Genomic DNA, 25415 nt, shown 5'->3' on the forward strand with positions numbered 1-25415 from the left:
GTATCATACAAGCAACATTTCTCCCTGTGGCAGGGCAGCGCCGTCCCCGCCGTGTGGCTCAGAGGTCACTTGAAGGAATCTCAGAAGTAGTTCTGTGATATCCGTTTTCGCGCGGTGTTCTTTAAAACAAAATGGGTTGTGGTACCGCTCTCCGAGAGACACAAATTACTTCTCCGACATTACAACGGTAGCAAAATTAAGATAAAAAAACCGAAATATACGAAATTTTGGAATAAATCATAAACACTTGTAAATGTATGCGTGTTGAACTCATTTCGCGTTGCACGTATCCAACCGTGCTAATCAGAGGTGCGGGCTAAGGACAACAAACTAAACACAAAAAGCAGTTCTCAAGAAAGATTTTTTCAACGTAGATCTAAAAGTGCGTAGCTCCCAATGGTTCCCGAATATCGTAAGGAAGAGCGCTTCCAGGCGGCGCAGAAACGCATCTGAAAGCGCTCGATGCAGAAGCCATCTTTTTCCGATGGCTGCAATCGCACTGTCCGAACACTGAAACGACGGCACTGACGCCGACGAAGTCTCACCGTAGTTGGAGCTCACGGTGTTGTACTTGCTGCTTGACTTACGGATGATGTTCTCATGGATCTGATGCCAATCGTTCTCATTACTGCACCTGAGGGGGCCCAGAGGCTTCAATAAACAAAAAAAATCACGCAAACATCGAATCGCGCATCGCCCGTCCGTCGCGGGCGTCGATAACCGCGCGCTCCGCGTCACGCGGACGCCTTCGAGCGCCCCGCAATCCATTGATTTACATTCATTTAATTATTTTCTTGCTTGTTCGCATCCGAGGCAACCGCCGCAAAGCGTTAGCGGACGCAACATTTGCTCGAACGACGTCAGCAAAAATCTACGATGAATGCGCAAGCTGCAGAAAATAATTGGCGAATTGAGCAAGCAAAAAAGTGAACGTAACGGTCGGTGTCACGCATTCATGATATTAGTAGAATACATTTGCGTCAACGACGAGCGGAAGCCTACGGTGAGCGCGCAAAGTTCAGAAAATAATTGGCGAATTGAGTAAGGCGAATTAACGGGACGGTCGACGTTACCCAATAATGGCAGCAGCAGATTAACGCCCTTGGCCTACACAAGAAAGCAATTCCCGAGCCTCGAGACTCGCGTCGTTTAAAGCGTGCGAGTGGCGCAAGAATAACTTCGGCCCCCAAACCCCCTGTCAAATTCACCGCCCCCCCCCCCCTCTCTCTCGATAGCCAGGGGGTCATTGTTTTCTGGTTAAACATTCAGGCTGCGATCCAGCACTGTGGAGGCGAGGATTGGTGGATCGCACAAGAGACAGTACAGCAAAATTTCGGACTCCGTCTGAGATGGAAACAACTTCCTCCCTCACACGCGCGAAACACGAATTTCATTGGCTGATAGCACCTTCACACACATCGAGGACGGCAGAGCTTGGGCACAGTTATCGGCGCCGGCTCATCGCGCGGCCGCCTTCCCGGCTCGTCTGCGGTTCCTCCCTGGTGCCTCCGAGGCTGTTCCCTCTCTCCCTCCCTCCCCCTTGCTCGCTCGCTCGCTCTACGAGAGCGAACGATTGGCGGCGGCGGCGCCGTTTAGGAGTCGAAGTTATTTTCCGTCGCAAACAACGCGCCACCGGCCCCGCGCGCTCGATAGCGGCGACGCCGCCGGGGCAGCGCTGCAGCGGTGGCGCGCGACTCACGTGTAGACTTTGAGCATGAACTCGCGCTCGGCGCGCCGGCACGAGTCCGCCTCGTTGCTCGCGAGCAGCTCGGCCACGCTGAGCACAGCGCAGCCGTGCGGACGCCGGTACGGAGCGCCGGTGGCGGCGCGCTTCGAGTCCGTCAGCATTCGTCCTGCGGGGCGCAGGGGGAGTGCCGGAGATTCAGGGGAAATGCTCCGCGACGCGACGGATTGCACGATAAAAATGTTTTCATGAGAATCCTGCATTCGGTTGGTTTGGTGAGTTCTGTTATCGGTTCAATGTGGGGCAAATGTTACCAATGTCGGACCATGAGGCTGGCACACATGGCCTCTGTTTTTTAATAACACCACGAGGTATTTAACGTTGGCGCGCAACATCCGCAGTATTAACCAGGGCGGCTGTGGGGCTCGAACCGCGAACGTCCACAATAAAGCGGAAAAGGCGCTATCTCATCCTCATCATCGCCACCCTCTTCTTGATTGGCCAACATGGAGACATCGGTTTAACCGCTAGGACAAGTTGGATTGGGCCAGGGTGCGTAGCAAGTCCCAGGAACGACACAGCGCAGAAGCGCATCTGAAAGCGCGCGTGATGATTGACACGAGGGCTGCACGTACATGACACACAACATGTTGCGTACGACCTTGGAGGGGGGAATTCCAGAATAAACATGACAAGCTGGAGAAGGCAAAGCGCTCACTGGGCGCTCAGCGAATTCGCTTTTCAGACCGACTTCGTTCACCCCACTATGCTTTCACGGCGCGAGTCGAGGCGGCCGCCACGACATTACGTTGATTAATTATTTCACAGATCCAGTGGAGTCGATTCGGCCCTCGGCGCCCCGTGCGCCCCGTCCGCTGATGGGAGTCAGAAGCGGAGGCGGCTTGGTGTCGCTCTGTTGTTTACCGCGGCTGCTCTGGGCATGACGGATCACCAGTGCTTTGAATTTTATATGTAAAGATATTATTATTATTATTATTTGTTTAGTTCTGAGACAGGCGTGAAGTGCGGTCTCCAACTCATAACCACTCTAACCTCTCGAGCCTCTCCGTGCTGCTGTGAAGAAGGGCTACTGCCCGAAGCATCACCTCTCGGACGTTTTGTTTTATTTTGTTCACGAGGCTCGTGCACCGTCGGCAGCAGCACCGCGGCGCCACGGTGGCTAGGAGATGTTGACTACCTCGCCTGGTATGCAGGAGGTCGTGGGTTCTATCCCGACCCCGACAATGCCTGTATATTTGCAGTTTGCCTGTTCTCCCCGTGCTCGCGTTGAATTTTCTCCGGGTCCTCCAGGTTTTTCCATCCACATTTATAATGACCATCATGCGTTCAGATTATTTGGTGGCAAAAAAATGAGCCACTTCGTTGAGCTATCGTTTGTGGCTTCTGAAAAAGTGCTACGTAGCTCAAGTGGGTCTTACCTGGTAAAATAACATGTAGTTTAGTTTTCAATTAATTTGTTGAAGATTTAATTGTTTCACAAATAACACGACGATGATGATGATGATATTGAATGATAATTACGATGAATACAATGATTTATGCATGTGTATAGCAGTGCCATACATAACAATGCAATTCCAAAAGTACATCCGGCACATACAATAAAATTGAAATACATGCAGACTTGATCGATTTAAACACGGTGCATTATAATGCAATGCATTGCGAAACAATCATGACTGACATACATAGTGGACCACAATGCATTGTAATACAATACAATATAAACATGATTTGTTGACCACAAAAGCAAGCAACGCATTACAATTCACGCGTAAATATCTGGAAAAACACTCAATTACGATTCAACACGCAACAATAAAACTATATGTACAGTGCAGTACGACACATGCACCGCAATGTATGTGTGTATGTTGCATTTCTTTCACACCGTACATAGCCAACCGTGCAAGTCAGAGGTGCGGGGGAAGGATAACAAACTAACCACAAAAGGCAGTTCTAAATAAATTAGTTTTCCATTTAATTGAAAACATGCAAAATAAAACACATAAAATGCCAAACATGACGAAGGACTGTTCTATAATTGCATCCCTAACTCTATTAAAGCAACGCGACACAACGAATGGGATGCAATTAAATCAAAGACGCCACATTTGCAGAGGTACTTCTATTGAAAAGCACGTAAAAAAACTTATTTCCAGTGCTCCATCAAAACCTATAGTGCGTACTTGTAATTAAAAGTACGACATTCCGTTTCAAGTAATCGAAACAAGCCGAGAAACTTAAGATTTATAGCATGCAAACGAGCCGAGAGACTCTGATGTGGCTGCGCAGAGTGCCAGGGGATAGCGATCGCAGGCGCAAACTCTCTGCCCGCTAATGTACCCCATCGAGAGTTGCCTGGCACAGTCGGGCTGTGTCGGCAAGGTGTGCGGCGAGAGTTACGAGTCAGAGAACACAGCGGCATCGATTCCAAGAGATAATCAGGAGCCCGGCTAACTTCACACGCAGCCAACAAATGTCTCCACTCTCAATGGGCGCGCGGCTGCATGGGAGGTCGGGAATTATTACAATTTTTGTTTTTTCCCCAACCCTAAGTTTTATTCCGATTATATTATCGGGTGCCGTGTCGCCAAAAGAAGAAACTCCCATGCAGGGCGTTGCCTAAACAAACCTGTGTTGGGAAACGACCCGTGGAAGGTGATATCATAGAACTACTGCGTTTAATTCACACTATGGTTTGGCTGACAATATCGCCTGCTCAGTGCTGTCCCAGACTGTGTACACCAGAAGTGGTCGGAAGAGATCTCAGAAGTTATTCCGTGACGTTCACTTCTTTGGGCCGTTCTCAAAGCGTTGCTGCTCTGGTCTCCCGAGACACTGCAGAGGACACTTCGTCTCATAACATGACCATGATAGAATTGTGACAAAAATATTTGCGTGGGTGGGTGTTTGGATGGGAGGGTGGGTGGCTGTGTGGGTGGTTGGGTGGGTAGCTGTGTGGGTGGGTAGCTTGGTGAGTGGGTGGGTTGGTGGGATTTGGGTGAGTGGGTGGGTTGGTAGGTGGGAGGGGGTTGGCTTTGTTCGTGGATTGGTGAGTGGGTGGATTGGTGGGTGAGTGGGTGGATTGGTGGGTGGGTGGGTTGGTGGGTGACTGTCCAGAGTGCGGGCACCACTCACCAACGCGGATGACGTGTGCCACGACGTACAGGTCCTGTCTCAGCTCGCTGCTTCCCAGGTCCTGCACGAGAAACGACACATCACGAGAAGCGACACATCACGAGCACGAGCGTGCTGCTGCTTAGGACGATGGGCACCCTCAACGGCAGCGGCAGCAGCGGTAACAGCGGTAACAGTGGCGGTGGTGGCGGCAACAGCAGCAGGTCGCACGGCGAGTGGCCAGCGGCGTTTACTCCGAGCAGAGGTCACAAGAGCGGCTCCGCGATTTTGGACGCCCGTTTCAGGCGCCTTAAAATCACGACGTGGCTCTTTACTTGGGCACGGTGTAACAAACTAGGGCCAAGGGAATATCAGCTGGGGTCCACGCAGCCAAACGTATTCCGATGGTTGATTAAATTAGAAATAAGATAATCACTACCGTTTCGTTGCATATTCACCTACGAGGCCGTCGTGACAATGAAAGCTCGAAGGAGTGAATGCCTTGCTTGGGACGTTTAACCAGCTCCGTCCAAGAGCCATTTTACCCGAAAATAAAGATGTACCCGGAGAAAACCCAAGCAGGCCCAGGAAGATCTTTCCAAAAAACCACACCTACTTGCTGTACCTGCCACTTACAGGTGAGCATCACACACGTCGTGGCTTCATCACTGCGTGATCCGCCGACCCGACTTCTACGTTGCTGTGGCCGGCGGGCGCGCTCCCTCCACGCGACTCTAACCGGTGTCCCTGCTAATTGGGTGCCGCTTTCACCGCGGCGACCGCGATGACGCGGCGAGCACCGCCCTGACTATAGATTACGATGTGCGACTCTCCCCGTGACAATGATTGCGTTGCTGCGATTGACGAAGTGTTGATTGGAAATATTACATAACCGAGGGCCGTCGAGGTTTTGTTAAATGGTTCATTTGCAGCATACCCTGGAGTGCGAGTGCTCCACAACTCCTTTTGTTTGTTGTTGCCAGGGTTGTCACCCCTCGGGAGCTGGGGGAAGTGCTCACACGCAGAAGGGCTGCTTATGTAACGTTTCCGGTCGCACACAGACAGGTACGCGCTCAGTTGATGCACACTGCGTGTCTGTGCGTGTCTCCGCGTGTTAGTGCCTTTGTCTTTTGTGTCCAAGTGTGTAGGGGTTATCACGTTGAGCTGCGAGCCCGGCGACCCGAGTTCGATTCCCGCTCCTGGCCAACACCGGTGACGATTATCTGAATCGGTAGCTAGGCCTTCTCTAGGTCGACTCAGCCTCAAATGAGTACCTGGTGCGATGTGTAAACATTGTGACTGGGGAGACAAAGGCGGACGGGGGTGGCGCTGGCCACCCACCCCCTCGTGTGCCGTGCTGGCCTTCATTAGGTGCTCGTGATCAGCACTTGCCCCAACAGTCTGTGAAGGCTACACGGGGGATCTTTGTGCTTTCGTGAGTGTGTGGGAGACAAAGGCGGCCAGGCGTCGTAAGTTTGCCACACCATCGCACCACGCCAGTATTTAAAAGGTTACCCCACATGGCTAGCGGTAGTGCAGAAGTAAACGGTTTGAATTGAGCGGTCGCAGGGATGAATACGGCAGATGTATTAACCGTCAAATTTGTAGGTACGAGCCGTCTGCTTCAGACGTTAAGGATCCCGTGACATCGTTCACAAGCGTGGGCCATCGAGTGCCGGCGTCATCTACTCTAAAAGCCCGGCGTTCCGTTTGTCCGTCAACTAAATTATAAGAGCCTTTCAGAAGGCCTGAATCAAAAAGTTATAGAAAGTGGACCCCCCCCCCCCACCGTCCGGATGTGGAAGATAAAAAGTTGATTCAACAAGCTTACAACAATTGTCGACCCCCCCCCCCCCAAAATAAACTTCTTTCGTAGGCATATATGCCTACACACCCTACATACAATAGAGAAATTCTAGCGGTTCAAATTTGCCAGATTTGAAATATTACCTGCAAATCACTGAAATGGGACTATCCAGCACAACGCGATCGTTGCCGCCTACTGCCTGAAACTTGGCAGCGCCCTCCTGTGAAAAGAGCCACGAGACTCAGCGAGGCTCTCCTGGGTAAAGAGGTCTACAAACGCCGCATGGCGAGATCTTTGACTCCCCGCGTGCCAAAGCCACGGCGCTATCCGCACGGCACCCGCTCCTGTCAGACGTCAGAATTTGTTGTGCAGCGCGGAGCCGAGTTGACATTAAGCCAAATTAAATCCACACGGCTGCACGGATCACTCCGGCACCCCACCAACCGCACTGCCTGCGTCGACCCCAGACTTCACCCGACTCGCGCTGCCAATTATTATTATAGCCACACGCAACTGGCAGCAGCAATAGCTGCAGCAGCAGCAGCTTGTAGCAGCAACAACAACCGCCATTCGCCACTAAGTGGCGGTGATGTCACCACGGCACTTGTGCCAGGCTATGTGCACGTTAAGGCTACGTGAAGTGTCGAAACAAGCTTCGTTATATATTTTTTCACATGGTTTAGTGGTAGATAATTGAAGGTGGAGGGGTTACCAGACCCTCACACCCGTCCAGCTGTAGCAGCAGTAGCAGCCACAGCTGGGAACAGGAGCAGCAGCTTCCGCAGCAGGAGTAGCAGCAGCAACAAAAGCTACAGCAGCCACAGCAGCAGTAGCCGCAGCACTACCGCTGCTGCTGATGGAAAATTATAGACACGGGATGGGGGGGTCACAGCGGGTCACACGTTGGGTGCAGACAACTTCCAGGTCAACTCGAGCTACACAACGAACTCCCAATCACTTGGGCTGCTGCTCTACCACAGCCTTAGTGGAGAGACTAGAATACCTGAGTTCACAAAGACTAGCATGATGAACCCCTCCAAGCCACTCCACTCGCATATCTAACTGGCTGTTCGTGTGTGCATCACCACTCATTTCATCATCTTCCCAGGCTCACGCTTCAAAAGCCGAGTAACTCACCATCGTATGCTTTTCGGAAGCTTATAATCCACGCGCAAAAAATATATAATGGACTGCATTGGCAGTGGGGGTAAACAATTGCACACGACACTGTCACAGAAAAGCGTCACCCACACTGCAACGAAAATATGTAAAATAAGCCAATGTTTCTGGATAATTGCCCTTGTATGTTTGCATATAGAACTTCTTTCACACTGTACGTAGCCAACCAACATAATATAATTGGAGTGGAGAGCGGATCGACTGACTTCACAGTTGGAGATCACAGCCACCATCACCGCCCCTGCCACTGTCAGATGAAGGCCTTCCCCCAAGCTGTTGCCATCCCCCAAGTTAACTCACACATGGGGATTTTCATTGCTGGCATTTCACTGTGGGATTTTCATTGCTGGGATTTCACCGTGGGATTTTCATTGCAGGGATTTCACCGTGGGATTTTCATTGCTAGGATTTCACCGTGGGATTTTCATTGCTGGGATTTCACCATGGGATTTTCATTGCTGGGATTTCACTGTGGGATTTTCATTGCTGGGATTTCACCGTGTGATTTTCATTGCTGGGATTTCACCGTGGGATTTTCATTGCTGGAATTTCACCGTGGGATTTTAATTGCTGGGATTTCACCGTGGGATTTTCATTGCTGGGATTTCACCGTGGGATTTTCATTGCTGGGATTTCACCGTAGGATTTTCATTGCTGGGATTTCACCATGGGATTTTCATTGCTGGGATTTCACCGTGGGATTTTCATTGCTGGAATTTCACCGTGGGATTTTAATTGCTGGGATTTCACCATGGGATTTTCATTGCTGGGATTTCACTGTGGGATTTTTATTGCTAGGATTTCACTGTGGGATTTTCATTGCTGGGATTTCACCATGGGATTTTCATTGCTGGGATTTAATCGTGGGATTTTCATTGCTGGAATTTCACCGTGGGGTTTTCATTGCTGGGATTTCACCGTGGGATTTTTATTGCTGGGATTTAACCATGAGATTTTCAGTGCTGGAATTTCACCGTGGGATTTTCATTGCTCAGACTACACTGTGGGATTTTCATTTCTGGGATTTCACCGTGAGATTTTCATTGCTGGGATTTAACCATGAGATTTTCAGCACTGGAATTTCATCATGGGATTTTCATTGCTAGGACTTCACTGTGGGATTTTCATTTCTGAAATTTCAACGTGGGATTTTCATTGCTGGGATTTCACCATCGGATTTTCAATGCTGGCATTTCACCGTAGGATTTCACTGTGGGATTTTTTTTGTTGGGATTTTACCATGGTGAAGTGCTCTGTCCAAGCCCACTTCAATTTTCTTAACCGTCAATGTAACATCTCTAAATGTGCGCGCATTGTAGGATCCAGTGATGTGCGGTGAGGTCAATGGCTGGGGAGGCAGTGGCGAGTGTCAGAGCCAGATTCACGTACTGAAGGGGGCGTGGCCTCACGGAGGGGGGCGTAGCCTCACTGAGGGGGCGTGTCCTCACTGAGGGGGGCGTGTTAGACACGTCCCCCTCAGTGAGGCAGATGTAATAGCTGCCTCCCCTGCTGCTTTTTCATTGCAGTTTCATGACGAGATCAGCGAGCCTAAATATCTTTATACACATACGTGAAATATGTTACCTGGAGTATGGAAGGCGAGGACATGAAATGAAGGGGTCTACAAACATTACATTGGTGACACACTGAGAGATACTAACAGGCACATGCTTATTGCCCGCGCTCCATCCAGTTACTGAGGGGTTGCGCAATCAGAGGGGAGGCTGAGCGCGTTGCTGCCTCACCTCACGTCTCTTCCTGTATTTGCAGCGGAGCTCCGCAAATTTGTCGATTTTGACTATAAAAATTATTGGAATAGTACAGAAATGACATTGAAACACAGATCAGTGGAAAAATCTTAATATTTATTTTATTTGATTATTCTTTTTCTTTGTAACAGCTATTTTCATTGGAGTATGACAGGTGAGGCTCTGCCTCCCCTGCCTCTCCTGAGCGCACGTCCCTGGTAGGATCCTCGTGTCTTTCTCTCTCTGTCTCTCACCTCACTTTCCAGCGTGCATCCCTGCTTACTTCTCCACACACTTGCGTGCTTTCTTTTCATATTTTATTTGTCAATGTCAAAGCTTCAGAGCCATGCCAAGAGCAGGCAATTAGGGCTGATTTTAAAATTTCCTTTTCAGGCATATTTTCAACATTCTTTGCATTAAGTTCACTTTTACCAAAGCACTCAACAAATATTCCACCATTCGCCTACTTTCCTCACTCTGATCCCAGTCTGCCTTTGACAACTGTGCAAGGCATACTCCGGATATCTCTGATAATTAAGAGATATCGTTTGCACGCGACCTTTGTTTTGCTCGCGTTTCTCTTGAGCCCAACTTTGCCGGCACCTCTATTATATCCTTCAAGCGTTACTGTGCCCCGAGATTTTTTATTTATTTTAAAATTTTACAATGTTATAAAGGTGACGGGCCAACAGTTTGACATTGACGTGTGTGTGCGTGTGCGGTTTTTTCAGGAGCAGACTGTCAACAGTAAACATATAAAAATAAATATAGAAAACGGTTTTACAATATATATATTTTTGCAACGAGGTGGCGTCAATAGCAAACGTGGTGAGTTTTTACTTTTATTTGTTCCTATGACGTATGTGTTTCTCATCAAGTTTTTCTTAATTTCATTACGATAAGCATATCGCCGTTGTTTTTAAAGACATTATCCTCACCGCAGAGAAATGTAGAAGGCAATGCGGAGAGGGCGTGTGACAGAGTTTGACACCAGCCACCATCGAGTGCGGTCGTGTCACTACAGTTCTCTGCGGTGAGTACAATGTCTTTAAAACAGCGGCGCTACGCCTCTCTGAATAAAATGAACGCTGAACCGCTCACGCGTTCTGGGATTCAGCGGTGGATGGGGCACCCTCCGTGCAACTTTCAGACGTCTCTGAACGGGAAAGGGTTAAAATGTTTCTCTCAAGACAGTCCCGTAGTATTCATGATGCTTTACGGACACGAGGACAGGGAGACCAGCCTCTGACGGGGGCCCCTTCAGAAATCCGGACTCGCATTCCCCCATCTCTGAAGATCACCGCACGCAGTCATGGATCGACAGCCTCGCGCTCTCACGAATCTCCGCAGGACGGCGAAAACTGACGGGGGCCAGACTCGCTGCAGCAACGCTTGAAACCGTCTGTCGTTTCGCCGACACGCGGTAGGCGTGGACGTACAAACCCGTACCCCGCACCTACACCCCCCTACTCAAGCCTGCCGGATCGTTTCTCGAGGATCGTTCGCGGTCGCGATCGCCGGCCGCGCCCGCGGCGAGTCGCCGAACGCGCCGCCGGCCGTGTGTGCAGAGGCGCCCGTTCGTCGGTGCGCGGGGGCGGTGACTCACGGTAAAGAGGACGCACTGGCGGTCGAGCCGTTCGCAGCACTTGGGCATCCCGTTGCGCTCGATCCGAACGAGGAAACGCTCGCTACAAGGGGGGAGGGGGTCGGGGTAGGTGGGACAACAAGACCGGGAGCGCGTAGATTAGGACTGCGCAGGCGTTCATCGCTTCTCCCGCATGGACGCGACTTGGGTCAGCGATTACAGGTCGGCGTCTCGGTCGTGGGTCCAGCTGCTGACATCCGGGGCGAAACGAGCAGATCGCACTCGTGCCCTCAGAGGACGCATCGGAGGTGTTCCCACCGCAGGCCGCGGCGATCGCAGTGCCACGGTACTGAGTAGGGACACCGCTGGGATTCGGCTGATGAGTCACGAGCATCACCATTATACCCGTATCATTCCTGTACCTAAAGTCAGGTCCACAGCTGAGCGCTCTGCAACGCAATAAATGTTTGTGCGACTGCATTGGCAGTGGTCCATGAACACAATAAACAAAAACTCAAAGGAGGGCAATTGCCTGAAACGTCACATTATATCTTGTTCATTGAGGGTAGTGCTATTGACAAACGTCTTGAGTTTTAGTTCAGCAACCAAATCGCACTCGAAATCGCGAAATTTACCCACAATGCCACATCCAGAGCGAGTAGTTGCGCAACAAAGATTTTGAACGGCGTATCCAAGAAAAGACCAACCCCAGTTCACGAACACGTCACTCGGTCATGAAACACGTCGGTACAATTTTTGCCATCCAGATTGATGCTTGGAAGTCGAGTCAAGCCTCCGCTGGGAGCAACCATACTCATTGGTTCTTTTGGTAAAGTCACGTAGGTAGAAATAAAATCAAGTAAAAAAAATTACGACGTTTCGATCGACAACGTCATGATTTGTTTTATTTTATTTCTACCCACTTGACTTTACCGAAAGAACCAAAGAGTATGGATTTCTGCAGTCACGAAAGCTTCAAATCACGATGGGAGCAACCAATTGTGCAACCATTCACAAATAGTTGCAGAGACGTTCACCCTTGTGTGCACACATACAAGTCGTTCAGTCGCATGCAACCGGAACTGCTTGGGTGTGTACCCGGCTTAAGAATCTCGACGACGAGTGGGGGAGTGGGGGAGGGAGTGGGGGCATACGACGTTGGCGGCTGACCTAATGGTGCGAGCCTCGCGCGAGTCATAGAGCGAGAACAGGACCTCGGCCTCGTCCCCGAACACGTTGCATGTGAAGTTGCGCAGCGCCAGCTGCAGGTGGTGCGATGCCGGCGGCCGGGGGCCCTCGGGCCGACGGAGGCGGCTCTCCGACTGCCGGGAATTCCGGTTAGAGGGGAGGAGAGGGGCAAGGGAGGGATGGCACACAGTTAAGGAGGTGCTCACAAGTAAATGGTGCAATGAAGAAACCCACGGAGATGGCCCGCGGTGACACCCCAGGGATGAACATCCCATGGTGAAATCCCAGCAATAAACATCCTACGGTAAAATCCCAGGAATGAAAACCCCGTGATGAAAATCCCACGAAATCCCAGCGATGGAAATCCCATGATGAAATTATCCTTATGGCGGTACCCTGGGGTACCAAATAATAAAAAAAATTGCTGAGGCAATTAAATATTTTATTTCTGGGACACTATTTTTTCCAGGTGTGTACTTAACTCCGCGACTGGGGTACCAATTAATCCGAAATCAGTGCTACTCCGCGATGTCAAAACACTTCGAGGACGATTGCGCTGAAACCCTGAACGCTCATATGCCTCATAGTACATCGTGTACAGCTCGTCGAGATGAGTCGATTGCTGCAAAATGACTGCATCACGGGCATTATGCGAGAACCGGGGTACTATGGTACCCGAGGGTACCGCCATAAGGTTCAAATCCCAGCAATGAAAATCCTACGGTGAAATCTCAGCAATGAAAATCCTACGGTGAAATCCCAGCAATGAAAATCCCACAGTGAAATCCCAGCAATGAACATTCCATGGTGAAATCCCAGCGATGAAAATCCCACGGTGAAATCCCCGCAATGAACATCCCATGGTGAAATCCCGGCAATGAACATCCCATGGTGAAATCCCAGCAATGAACATCCCATGGTGAAATCCCAGCGATGAAAATCCCATGGTGAAATCCCAGCAATGAAGATCCCACGGTGAAATCCCAGCAATGAACATCCCACGGTGAAATCCCAGCAATGGAAATCCCACGGTAAAATCCCAGCAATGAAAATCCCACGGTGAAAACCCCGCAATGAAAATCCCACGGTGAAATCCCAGCATGGTTGGCTATGTATGGTGCGAAAGAAGTTCAACAAAACATGCATATAATGAAAATCCCATGGTGACATGCCAACATTGAAAATTACACAGTGGAATTTTCAACGATTGTACCCACACTGACAGATGCAGATGCCACAAAACACATGAGCACACAAAGCCTGTTTGGGTGCACAAACACACAAGCTTGCTATCAAACTGATGGGCTCAAGTAGATGATTTTATGGTTACACTCCAAATGTTTTAGTTAAAATAAAAAAAATATACAACTTTAGTCGTGTAGACAAGCATTTATTCTGCATGTCATAAACTGTCATATAATGATTCGTTATTGACTCTTAAGTTGTGTTAAAGTGCCCTCATAGTGATGCGGTGATGTCTCTGTCATGTCATTATATTCACATCAGTGCCATGCTACAGCATTGTCACGAGTCAGATGTTTCATAAACGAGACAACAAAATAATTGAAGGTTATGGTCGAGTGTGTAATTATGTCACCCGAGTGACATCATTCCAGTAACCGTTTCTCACACGTCGATACAGTGACATCACGAAAGCAGAATCTTGCGTATGCGCTCGATTATTTACGTGGAAAAAACTATTACCACTATGCAAATGCGCGCACTGATGCGTTAACGGACACACATCCAATGGCAAGCCCGAGAGAATCACCGCTCTTTGTTCTTGAACACAGGACGCCACAGCATTCCACGACAAAGCAAAAGCACGTGGGGGGGAAAGGCCATGCACAGAATGAAACCGCGTTCGTGGTTAGCGATGGAACAGGAACGGGGCAGCCGGCGCGCTGACGACAACGTACCCGGCCGACACAGTTGCGCACGCGGCACCGATTGGGAGCATGCTTGTGCGCGAGCGGGCATGCCCGTCGGGAGACCGTGGAGGGAGGGAGGGAGGAGAGAACAAAGGAGAGGTCATCCCGAGGGACACGTAAACGGCGAACGTGTCGCGCGATGACAACAGCAGTGGCAGCGGCGGCGGCGGCGGCGGCGGAGTGAAACCGACAGGGACATCGTAGCTGGCGTGGGGAGGACAAGGTGGGCGTTTAATCCCGTCGTGTTTGGACGGCTCCCGCTTGCGTTTGGACCGCGCCGCTGCTGCATATTTCCACCCCCCTGATTTTGAGAGCGACCCACGGGATCGTCTCGTCTGAGTATGAATGGATTCTCACGGGCATGGCTCGTCGTACGTACCGCGAGCGTAAGAATCGAGTTTAATCGTCGAGTGGATTAACCGTTACACTCCCGAGGAGGCTGGATGTCTCTGCTTTTTTTGCAGTTTTTATTTATCTCCTGGGTCCTTTCGGTAAAGTCACGTAGAATGGGAATAAAATAATACAAATAATAATAACAGAATAAAATTCTCACGACGTTTCGGCCACAACACAAGTAGCCTTCCTCAGGTGAACAAACAGGACTGTCCGGGAGACAGCGCTGTCTTCCGGACAGTCCAGAATTTTATTCTGTTATTATTATTTGCATTATTTTATCTCCATTCTACGTGACTTTACCGAAAGAACCCAGAAGATGAATCCCTGCAGTCACGAAGGCTTTAAAGCGCAGTTTTTATTTAATTATGCGTACACGTGTACACGATGACAACCCTCCTGTGTATCCCGCTGCCAGAGGAGGACCTCTCCATTCGATCGTAACTGTGCCGCACCGGTCAGTGCACGCGGGTGAAGGCGGGCAGCATAGAAGTAAGGTACAACAACGGATTTTGCCACACCGTCCTCTGTTCGCGCTCTTACGCAGCAGCAGCAGCCGCACCGCCACCACCATCTCTTGCATTCGGAGGTCATACATCAGCGGAGCTTCTTGCATGCGGCACCATAAAATTTAAATCGGCGACACGGGACTCCGACCACATGCAGGAGCGTAGCGACGGCAGGATGCCCTGGCTGGAATGCGCGCGCGTGGTTAAATCCAGCTGATCGATGCCGCGGAGCACACGCACATACACGTACGCACACACACACGCACGCACACACGTACGCACACACACACGCGCACACACACGCACACACACAAGCGCACAACAACAACCGCCATTCGCCACTAAGTGGCAGTGACGTCACCACGACGCTTGTGCCAGGCTATGTGCACCTTGAGGCCACGTGAAGTGTCGAACGCCCGCTGGCAAGAGGTCACGGGGCAGACCCAGGTGCCACGGGTCGACTGACTGAGACGACTGGCTGATGAACCACCTGTGCCCCCTACTGTGCCAACTTGCTGTGCTTTAGCCACCCAGCGCTCCGCTCGTTGTTGTGAGCATCGCTCCTCCGCCCTCCGTTGTTGTTGGAGGGCGACTGCCTCCAACTGCCCAGTAGCGTCCTTTACGAGCCTCCTCCACTGAGGCCGATCTTGACACCGCTGGTACCAGTCAACGTCAAGTCCACTCAGCTCCACGTCCTCCTGTACCACATCACTCCATCTCTTCTCTAGCCCGTGCCGCACTCGTTTAGCCCCCTCTATCCGGCCGAACAAAAGCTGTTTCGGCATGCGGTGGCTGGGCATGCGGGCTACATGACCCAGCAAATGCAGCCTTGCCTGCCGGAGGAGCTCACCGATGGGACTTTGCCCAGATCTTTCAAGGATTTGTGAGCTCCTCACACAATCCAGCCTGGTTAAACCCAGGATGGTTCATAGGCACGCCAGCCTAAATGTTTCTAACCAGCGAAGATGTTCCATTAGGGGGGTCCACGTTTCGCAAGCGTAGAGAAGGGAGAGAATGACCGTTGCCGAGAAGACCTGAAGCTTCGTGCAGAGCGATTGACCAGGTAGCTTCCACACAGCGTTACGCAACCGATTAAAAGATATTGCCGCTCGACTAATTCGGAGTGAGACTTCTGCTGCTAAACCGGAGCGCGCACACACACGCACACACGCACACACACACGCACACACGCACGCACACACGCACACACGCACACACGCATGCACACACACACGCACACACACGCACACACACACGCACGCACACACGCACGCAAGAGGGTTTTCCAAAAATATCTGTTTGACCGAGATCCACCGTTGCCTGCAGTGTTAGTAAAGCGTAATACAGTACAGTATATGCAAAAGATAAAGAACCCCCCCCCCCCGTTATAGCCTCTAACAGACTGTTGGGGCAAGTGCTGTTAGCGAGTAGCACCTATGAAGGCCGGCACGGCACACGAGGGGAGGGTGGGTGGCCGGTACCACGCCAGGCCGCCTTTGCCTCCCTAGTGACAATGCTTACACATCGAACCAGGTACTCATTTGAGGCTGAGGCGACCTCGGGGAGGGCCCAGGACCGGTTCAAATAATCTTCACTAACCGCGACACCACACACGCGCACGCGCGCACGCACGCGAGCATTAAAACCAGAAGTGGAGGAGGAAATGCAAAGAGGGGGGTAACGCAGTGGCAAACGAGCTCGTGAGATTTTCACGGAAAAAAAACCCGCACAGTTGCATCTGATCTTAATTTAAAAAAAAATCTCACCCGCTGTGTGTGCACGAAGGGAGGCTGAATAATCTCACGCAGGAAGGACAAAAAAAACCCCACCCGAAAATCAAGACTTCGTTTACATATCGAATTATAAATATAATCAAAAGTGGGTCATTTGATGGTTCGCTCTTGTGACTGCTGAGATGGCACAGGCAATAGTTAGGGCAGCTGGCGGTATAGCGGCACCAGCATGTGTGGCTGGCAGCCAAAAAAGACCTTTGTAAAATGCGCAAACGCAAACAGAAAGAGAAAAGAAACGCACCACACAACAGGGCATAATCGCTACCGTATTTTCAAATTCTTATGCTCAGCTGCTTCGACTAAAAGCCACTTGTGCCAGCGGGAAGAATAAAATATAGAAACATATATGAACGTGCATTTGCGAGTCCCCTTCTTGTGATTAAAATTACGGATGTCAGGCGAAGCGGCGGCAGCGAATAAACGTGACGCTTGCGAGAGAGAAGATTAACTAACACCCGGCTTCAGCCGCCTAATAAACGGCATTGGTTAATTAACCCGTATGCAAATGAGTTAAACAAATAAACACCCAAAAGATATAGCAAAGAAACCATCATCATGCTTAACTTTAAATTAAACTTTAAATAAATAGCCAACACAACGAATCCATAAATATGCATGTGTGTTTTTTTTTTCAATCATAATTTCTGAACATTAAGGTGAGTAATTACGATAGCGGGTGAAGTGTGTAACCAATTACTCCATTTATATTCCGCCTACAAACAATTCACCCAGAACGCGGCCAGATCCCGCTAAGATTTGGGAAGCTAAGCGGAGTTGAGCCTGATTAGTTCTTGGGTGGGAACACTGCCAGGGAACGCTCCGCGTGATAATCTTGAAGCTGTGAGGAGGCCAAAGCCAACGGAGTCTTGTATCCATCTGTATGGAGTTGTGAGTGTTATCCACCACTGGGGTAACCGTGGTTTCATCCCACGGGAACTAACGGCACCAAGTCGTGGCAGTGGCCAAACATTCCAATGCGGGCCCATCGTGAAAGTCTTGTCACTCAGCGAGGCTTTTCTTGGATAAATAAAGGGCACTGTTAACATGATTTATAAAGTGGTAAGAGGCCCTGTGAGCCACAAGGGCCACTTATCAGCATCTCTCACAATGTTGTCACAGCCTGCATTGAATAATGGCCTCCCCGGTGCGCACTGATGCTACTTGGCAATGTCTAAAATATTTAAACGCGTATCGCCTGTATCATAAGTTGTCATTTCGACGCGTGTTTTTTTTTAAACCGTTTTGCACGTTCACGCTGCATCAGGTGTCGCATCCGCACGCCGTGCATGCGCTTTGCTCGCACGGATCTCGTTTGAATGAGACGGCTGTGATTTAAGTGGGCTGTCACCTGCTCGTGGCTCAAGTTTTCTGTCTGCCTGCCTGGTTGCCCAAGGACATGAACATCGTAACAAAGCTCCCGCCTTGGGATGCTCCGAAGATTTAATAAAAACACAAATGTATTTCTCTACACAGCGCCTCTCATCTAAAGATCACAAAGCACCAGTACGTGGGCACATTTCAAATACTTCCATAGAAAACGTCAATCGGGGTGGAATCCAAAGATGTGAAAAACAAAAAACCGAAAAAGGTGCGGCGAAAAGACACTGACGTTAGGGAAAACAGAGCGCTCACTGGGTCTAGGTGCTCCCGAAGAGTTACGGGATAGACAGTCGCGAGTTTTCAGTCGTGCCTCTCGAACATCGACAACGGCCCCGCCGGCTAGCGGATTGATATCACGGTGGAGGAGGGAGGTCAACAGGTCGTGGTGGGTGGGGGAGAAATCAGAAGCCGCACTGCAGAAGAAGTTTCCAGGCCCCCCTCAGGATGAAAAGCAGAGGCATCTCGTGGAGCGCAGGTCTGCGAGGTGGAACACACATCCATAATAGATTTTTTTTTAGGTTAGATCGCGTAAATATATAAACGTGTCGTTAAACCCGCCACCACCCTACACGGCCAATTAGTAAGGGTTTGTCACGTAAACAGAACGTGGCCAATTCGTCACTAGTACAGCACACCGGTGTGTTGGAAAGCCAAGCCACAACATTTACAATCCAACACACCGGTGTTGCTGTACTAGTGACAAATTGGCCACGTTCTGTTTACGTGACAACCCTTACTAGTTGGCTGTGTCGGGTGGCGGCGGGTTTAACAACGCATTTATATATTTACACAATCTAACCCAAAACCTCTATTATGGATGATATTTGTCGCGAGAGCCTACCACGTGTTAAACTGGCACACGCAGAGTGATGCCAAATAGGTCCCAAAAAGGTAGATGGGTGCTAGACCCCACTCACTCGACCTGTCAAAGTATCACCTGCCATTGTGGGTCTCACATTGGGATATCGATCCATCTCAGAACACACAGAAGCAAAGTGAACACAGGTCATCCTTGACCTTCGCATGCCACAACAAACCCGCTGTGCAAGGCGTAAATTCAATCGAGCGCTATCCAGGCTCAACCCGTGCTTAGCTTCCAAGACCAGGCACACGATCGCGCGCATTCAGGGCGATTTCACAAATCGTCGACACAAAGTGAACTGATCAGACGATCGCCCACGTACTGAACTCCTGCTGTGAGAGATGCATTCCCGACGGCATCGCGACAGCTCGCTCTGCCTCAACTGAAGACGTTGAACGGATCGCTAGCCTGGACATCAAGCTAGAACTGCTTCCCCTGTGGGGAAGGGGGGGAGGGGTGATTTGGTCATCGGAGTTTCCCCCCCCCCCCCTTCCCCTTTAAAACGAACACCGTGATGTCACGACGTACCCAAACGTGCGATGAAATTATCGCACGTCCAATGTTCAACGGCACCCCACACGTGACAGGGTTAACGCAAACCTGCGCACGAAGACTCAACTGAAACGTTCTGCGTGTGGAAAAAAATAAAAGCAATGGGCGGTGCAAAAAATTGCTATCCCTGATCACATCGAATGGGGGCGGGGGATTAGCGAGGATACAATACCCGCCACCTACGCTCACAAAATAAAAAAATAGTCTCAATTCCAACTCGTGCAAAAGGCGAAATTGGGCTACGTTTATCGAACAACGGCTTCGATTGTGCACGGCGCACCGGCGGCTGAATTCCACATTCAGTCAATCCCAATCAAGCGTGGCTTCGAAGACGCGCTTTTGTTTTGATCAGTCGAGGGATTCGGGTGGGGGGGGAAAGAGAGCGGTTAACACGTGTTAATTTTGTGAACGAGATTCGAAGTGATTTTCCCGCCGCTCCAAATAATGAGCATTGAGCGGAGGCATTGTAACTGCTCTGCCCTGCCGGAGAGGATGGTGGAAATCTTCCGATGGTGGTGGAGGAGGGGGGGGGGGCGAGTATTTCCATAGGACAACTGCTGCTGACTTCTCTACAAATTGGCACGGCTTTTGTGAACTCCACCCCCCCCCCCCCGAGGGAAGGATGAGGCAGAGTGGACCCCAAACTTAGGATGTGAGCTCGCAAAAACCTTCGCGATAGCGAGGGACTTGCTCGGCCACTGAGCCACTCGGCCGGATTCAAAATGAGCGGTGGAATTATCTGTCGGCGAAGCGGCGTTATTTCAGTGTCCGATGACCATGATGAGCGGGCAGAAGTTATCAAGCGTGAGGATGACTGCGTCTACTTCCCACTCAATAGCACGATTACCATCATCGACCCACCTCAATGTCACCACCACCACCACCACTATCATCATCGACCCACCCGATACCACCACCACTACCATCATCATCCACTGACCCATCAACACCACCATCATCACATGAGTGCATTCAGGAAACTCCAAACATGCAGCAGGGTTCAGGGTCGGGATAGAACCCACGACCTCCTGCATACCAGGCGAGGGAGTTAACGTCTCCTAACCACCGTGGCGCCCCCAATCAAATGGGGGTCGACACACATTTCCCGCATACGGCTCGCACTCCGCCGAAAAGCTACGGCCGCTTGTCCTACAGTAGATCTGCGATGAAGAGGTCCCCCCTTGCCCCGGTAGCTAGAATGTTGCTTTCCCCTTCCCCCCCCCCCCCTTCATTGCACGGTATTTACATTCCACTGCCTGGTGATGGCAACGCCGTTGATGCGGGTACGGGTGGGCCGATTTGCGAGGCGGCGATCGAATGACCCTGCCAAGCCCCGGACCGGCCGAGTGACAGACCGTCCGACCGTCCGTCCGTCTCACGTGAAATAATTGGCGACGGCAGGCAAATAAATAAACAATCAACCCTCCACACCTCCGCAGCCTCTCTTCCTCCCCACCCCTCCCAACATTGCCTTGAAGAAAATTGCATCGTCAAAACCGCCCAGAGTCAGCATTTCGGAAGCCGCTGGGCGGATTGTCATAGCGAGGCGTTTTCTTCGGAGTTTTTTTTCCCTCCCACCCGACCACGGGTTTACGTACATCGTCGACGTTTTACACAAAACACGGCAAAAAGATCAACCCACCAGCAGACAAGTTTGAGCCACACACACAGTACCTTGCGCCTATGTCTGCGACACACCACTCAAGATTGTCATCATGGCCAAAATGCAAGTGCGGGCGAATTTGTCGTTAGCCGTTCATTCAATCGCTCGGCCAATTCGTCGATGGCCTCTTATCAGCGGAAGGCAAGAGCTTGGCGACAACGCAGGCACACATACGATGGGGGGAACGCTCAAAAAGCTCCGCACGGATGAATTGGGTGGACTGCCATCTCTTGGCCACCTCGCGATCCGGTTGATGTCCCAACGGTGTGCAGGTGCCGGGGGGGGGGGGGGGGGGGGGAATTGTCACGTCGATTGTTACATCCTCCTGTGGAAGAGGCTCGCGAAGGATGCTGCTGGGGCAGTTGAAGGCAGTCGCCCCCTCCAACAGCAACAAACAACGGAGGGAAGAGGAGCGACGCTCCAAACGACGAGCGGAGCGGCGGGCGCATAAAAAAACACAGTAAGTTGACACAGCAGGGGGCACAGCTGGTGCGTCTTGACAGTCATCTCAGTCAGTCAACCCAAAGCAGCTGGGTCTGTCACGTGACCTCCTGCCAGCGAGCCTTCCACACTTCAAATGGCCTCGGAGTGCACCTGGCCGGGCACAAGCCCCTTGGTGATGTCACCGCCACTTGTTGGCGAACGGCGACTGTTATTGTTGTTGTTACATCGCAGAACCGTGAGAGACGACGACAGCTTAGGTAGGCCTTCATACAGGAGCGGATAGATCATGGCCGATGATGATGATGAGGCGATGGCAGGTGGCAACACTGCCGGTAAAGAGACGGGCGTGGTGGCGCACGCCTGGAGGAGTAGGGTTGGTGGATCGTGCGAATCTGTGATGCTCCTAAACCCCCCGCTGGTCCACAAGGTGGTCAGATCACACAGCACACAACACGTTGATCGAATCCATCTGTGCGGAGCTTTTAGCGTCACCCCTCCCCCTCGTACGTGGGAGTTTTCTCAAGGCACTCTGGTTTCTTCCCACGAGTCAAACGCTCACGAGCGGAATTTACCAAACATCCCAACGCAGGACCCGCCTGAAAACTGGCCAGGTGGCTCAGCCGGGTGGTCTTCTTCTTCTTCTTCGCTATGGCTGACGCAGAACAACATCTACAATTTCACATCGAGGTGGTCAAGCCAGGCAACCGCATCAGGAGCTACGGAGTGCATCGCTGTTGATGTCTCCTTCGTACTTGTGGAACGGGTATTGCGTCGTTATACGTTGTACGCTCTGTTCTGGATCACCACAGTCGCACACTGGAGACTTTTACATTTTCAATTTGTGCATCAGGGTATCTGCAACTGCTGCCACGGTTTTTGAAGTGGATGCGGTGGAGCGAGCAGGACCCTCTGCCGCCGACTTCCAATCTTGCCTGAGAGTTGACTGAACTCATCTATCCAGGGAGTCAATACCACACTGTGGGTAAGTCAATAGTGTCTGTCCTGTGGATAGACTCGCAAACCCGCCACGGGAATGCAAACAACACTTCAACGCTCGGATGAGCAGGAAATCACTTTGTAGGATGCAAACTCACTGTTTTCGCTGAAAATAAGAATTGGCTTTAACCCTTTCCGGCACTAACACGGGAGTTGTTACTATGTTCAAACACCAAACAGACTCCTATTGCGAGGCATCAAAGCTGCATTAACCACCCGTGCTTGTGGTAAATCATGCAAACAAACACGCTCTGATAAAGTACCGCATTGTCTTTGAAACTGATTGACCCACACCAGAGACGGCAGCCTTCTTTGTGGGCTAGTCTCACCACCGGCGCTAGGCCCGAGAACGCCCAAAGGCAATGAGTATAAAGGCAATGTAAGTATCAAAGCATGAATAGCTCAGGTCGAGCTACTATATCCAAAGCCTTATATTCTTCTTTCCATCATTTTGACACTGGCAAAAAAAAAGGTAACGCTGAGGCCGTTTTCGTTGTTGGGCCTTCAAGTGCACAACTGCGCGTTTGTGCACAGCGCCAAGGGCTGCTTCTCGGGTTGGTGGCGGGCGGCTCTCCGACGCATTTCCGCGTCGGATTCCTCGAAGAATTTCACGACAACGCGTGCGGAGCGTCAGCGTCGGGACGTCGCGACCCGGCGGCGCTCCGGCAGGGTTCGCCTGCCGGGAAATGTCCCCCATTTGCCCGCGTTAACTCGACACGAGGTCGACCGAAGGCGAGTTTGGGCCGACAACAGTGGAAATTACGTCCACGATAGAGGGTTTTTGGGTTAGATCTCGTGAATATAAATGTGTCGTCAAACCCGCCACCACCCGACACGGCCAATGAGTAAGGTGTTGTCACGTCAGCGCTGTCCAACCAGAAAGGTGTCGTCCCTTCACCTGATGAAGGCCGCTTGTGTTGTGGCCGAAACGTCGTGAGAATATTATTGTGTTATTTTATTTAATCAATTTATTATTTTATTCTCATTCTACGTGACTTTACCGAAAGAACCAAAGAAGAAGAATGGAGGAAATAAATAAAATGTTAGCGGTAAAAAGTTACTATTTAACAGCTAAAATGTCACAGCGCCAATTATATTTGTAAAACATATATAACGTTAGCATAGAGTTAGATTGCAAACGCCCGTAACCCTTGCAGAGCAATTACATCTTTTTTTTTTACATCTCTTGAAATGTTTGGTAGTAAAAAAAATTGTACATCTCTCTGATGCGGTGTTTGCATTGTGCCACGTGGCAGCAGTTTGGGATGTTCCGGCCACACGACATCACAACACGACATCACAACACGACATCACAACACGACACCACAACACGACACCACAACACGACACCACGACATCACAACACGACATCACAACACGACACCACAACACGACACGACAACACGACACCACAACACGACACCACAACACGACACCACAACACGACATCACAACACGACACCACAACACGACACCACAACACGACACCACAACACGACACCACAACACGACACCACAACACGACATCACAGAGCTGTGTGGCACAACTTCCGAAGACCTACGCAGTAATTTTCAACTATACACAACTATTTTTTTTTATTTGACCAGGTAAGGCCCACTGAGCTATGTAGCTCTCTTTCAGAAGCGACCTGGCATTCACGAATGAGAGCTCAATGAAGTGGTTTAACACGTGGACATTTATAGCAGACAAATACTCTAAACGCGTGATGTCGATTCTAAATGTGGAGGGAAAAACCGGAGGACCCAGAGAAAAATGCATGTGCCAACGGGGACAGAGAGAGACACGCAAATATACAGCAGGCGTCAGGGTTGGGATCGAACCCACGGCCTCCTCTGTATACCAGGCGAGGTAGTTAACATCTCCTAGCCACCGTGGCGCCAAGTACACTCAATCGTTCATCTCGTTAGGACGCTCGTGTTTTCTCTTAGTCTCCCGCACAAGAGTCTTACTGCAGGGTTTCCCAAACTCCAGTCTATGCGCCCCACCATGACCACCACGAGGATCACGTTACACGTCTTTCTGCGTTTAACCAATGTGCTACTCTCCGTTCACATCCAAATGAACTCGTTCCATGCTGCACTTGCGCGACGATCGTAATACACGCCCCACGTGAAGCGCAAAGCAATTTACTATGTCTGCGTCACGTGGAACACACACGTGGAACACGTGTACACACACACACGTGTACACACACACGTGGAACACGTGTACACACACGCACACCGAGATCTCAATCTAAATCTGAATCGGCTCTATGAACGTAGACAGCATTTAGGTTGCTTAGTGCGTCACGTGGCAAATGTCTAACAATCATCGGGCGCGTGCGACGTCGAATGAGTGAATTTGAATTGGGGGTAGATCGGTAAAAACGCAGAAAGACATAGTTTGGAATATCCTGACTCTCACTGTGTGTTCCCACTTGCCGACAGGTTGAATGCTAACAATCCGAGCGTCTTTTGGCGACACGGTCAATTAGGCATCACTCAGGACTGCTGAGTGATGAGGACAGAAACCGTTATTTTTTTTTAAAGAGGAGCT

General features: G+C 50.6%; 1 protein-coding gene across 5 annotated transcripts in view; it reads right to left on the reverse strand.

Annotated features, from left to right (window-relative positions):
• DOCK4 (dedicator of cytokinesis 4) overlaps window positions 1-25415 on the reverse strand; it is a 140882-nt gene that overhangs the window by 58816 nt on the left and 56651 nt on the right. For 3 of the 5 annotated variants that reach the window (XM_032954306.2, XM_032954305.2, XM_032954304.2), the window contains exons 8-13: window positions 14252-14293; window positions 12315-12466; window positions 11166-11247; window positions 4847-4907; window positions 1700-1853; window positions 546-634 (exon numbers count right to left, since the gene is read on the reverse strand). In XM_032954306.2, coding sequence (XP_032810197.1) covers window positions 546-634; window positions 1700-1853; window positions 4847-4907; window positions 11166-11247; window positions 12315-12466; window positions 14252-14293 — 580 coding nt within the window. The remainder of the gene's footprint in view (window positions 1-545; window positions 635-1699; window positions 1854-4846; window positions 4908-11165; window positions 11248-12314; window positions 12467-14251; window positions 14294-25415) is intronic. The other 2 variants (XM_032954308.2, XM_032954307.2) reach the window with 1 other exon arrangement.

The sequence above is a fragment of the Petromyzon marinus genome, chromosome 14, assembly GCF_048934315.1.
Source record: "Petromyzon marinus isolate PM22_M1 ecotype Great Lakes invasive population chromosome 14, UKy_Petmar_22M1.pri1.0, whole genome shotgun sequence".
Lineage (NCBI taxonomy): Eukaryota > Metazoa > Chordata > Hyperoartia > Petromyzontiformes > Petromyzontidae > Petromyzon > Petromyzon marinus.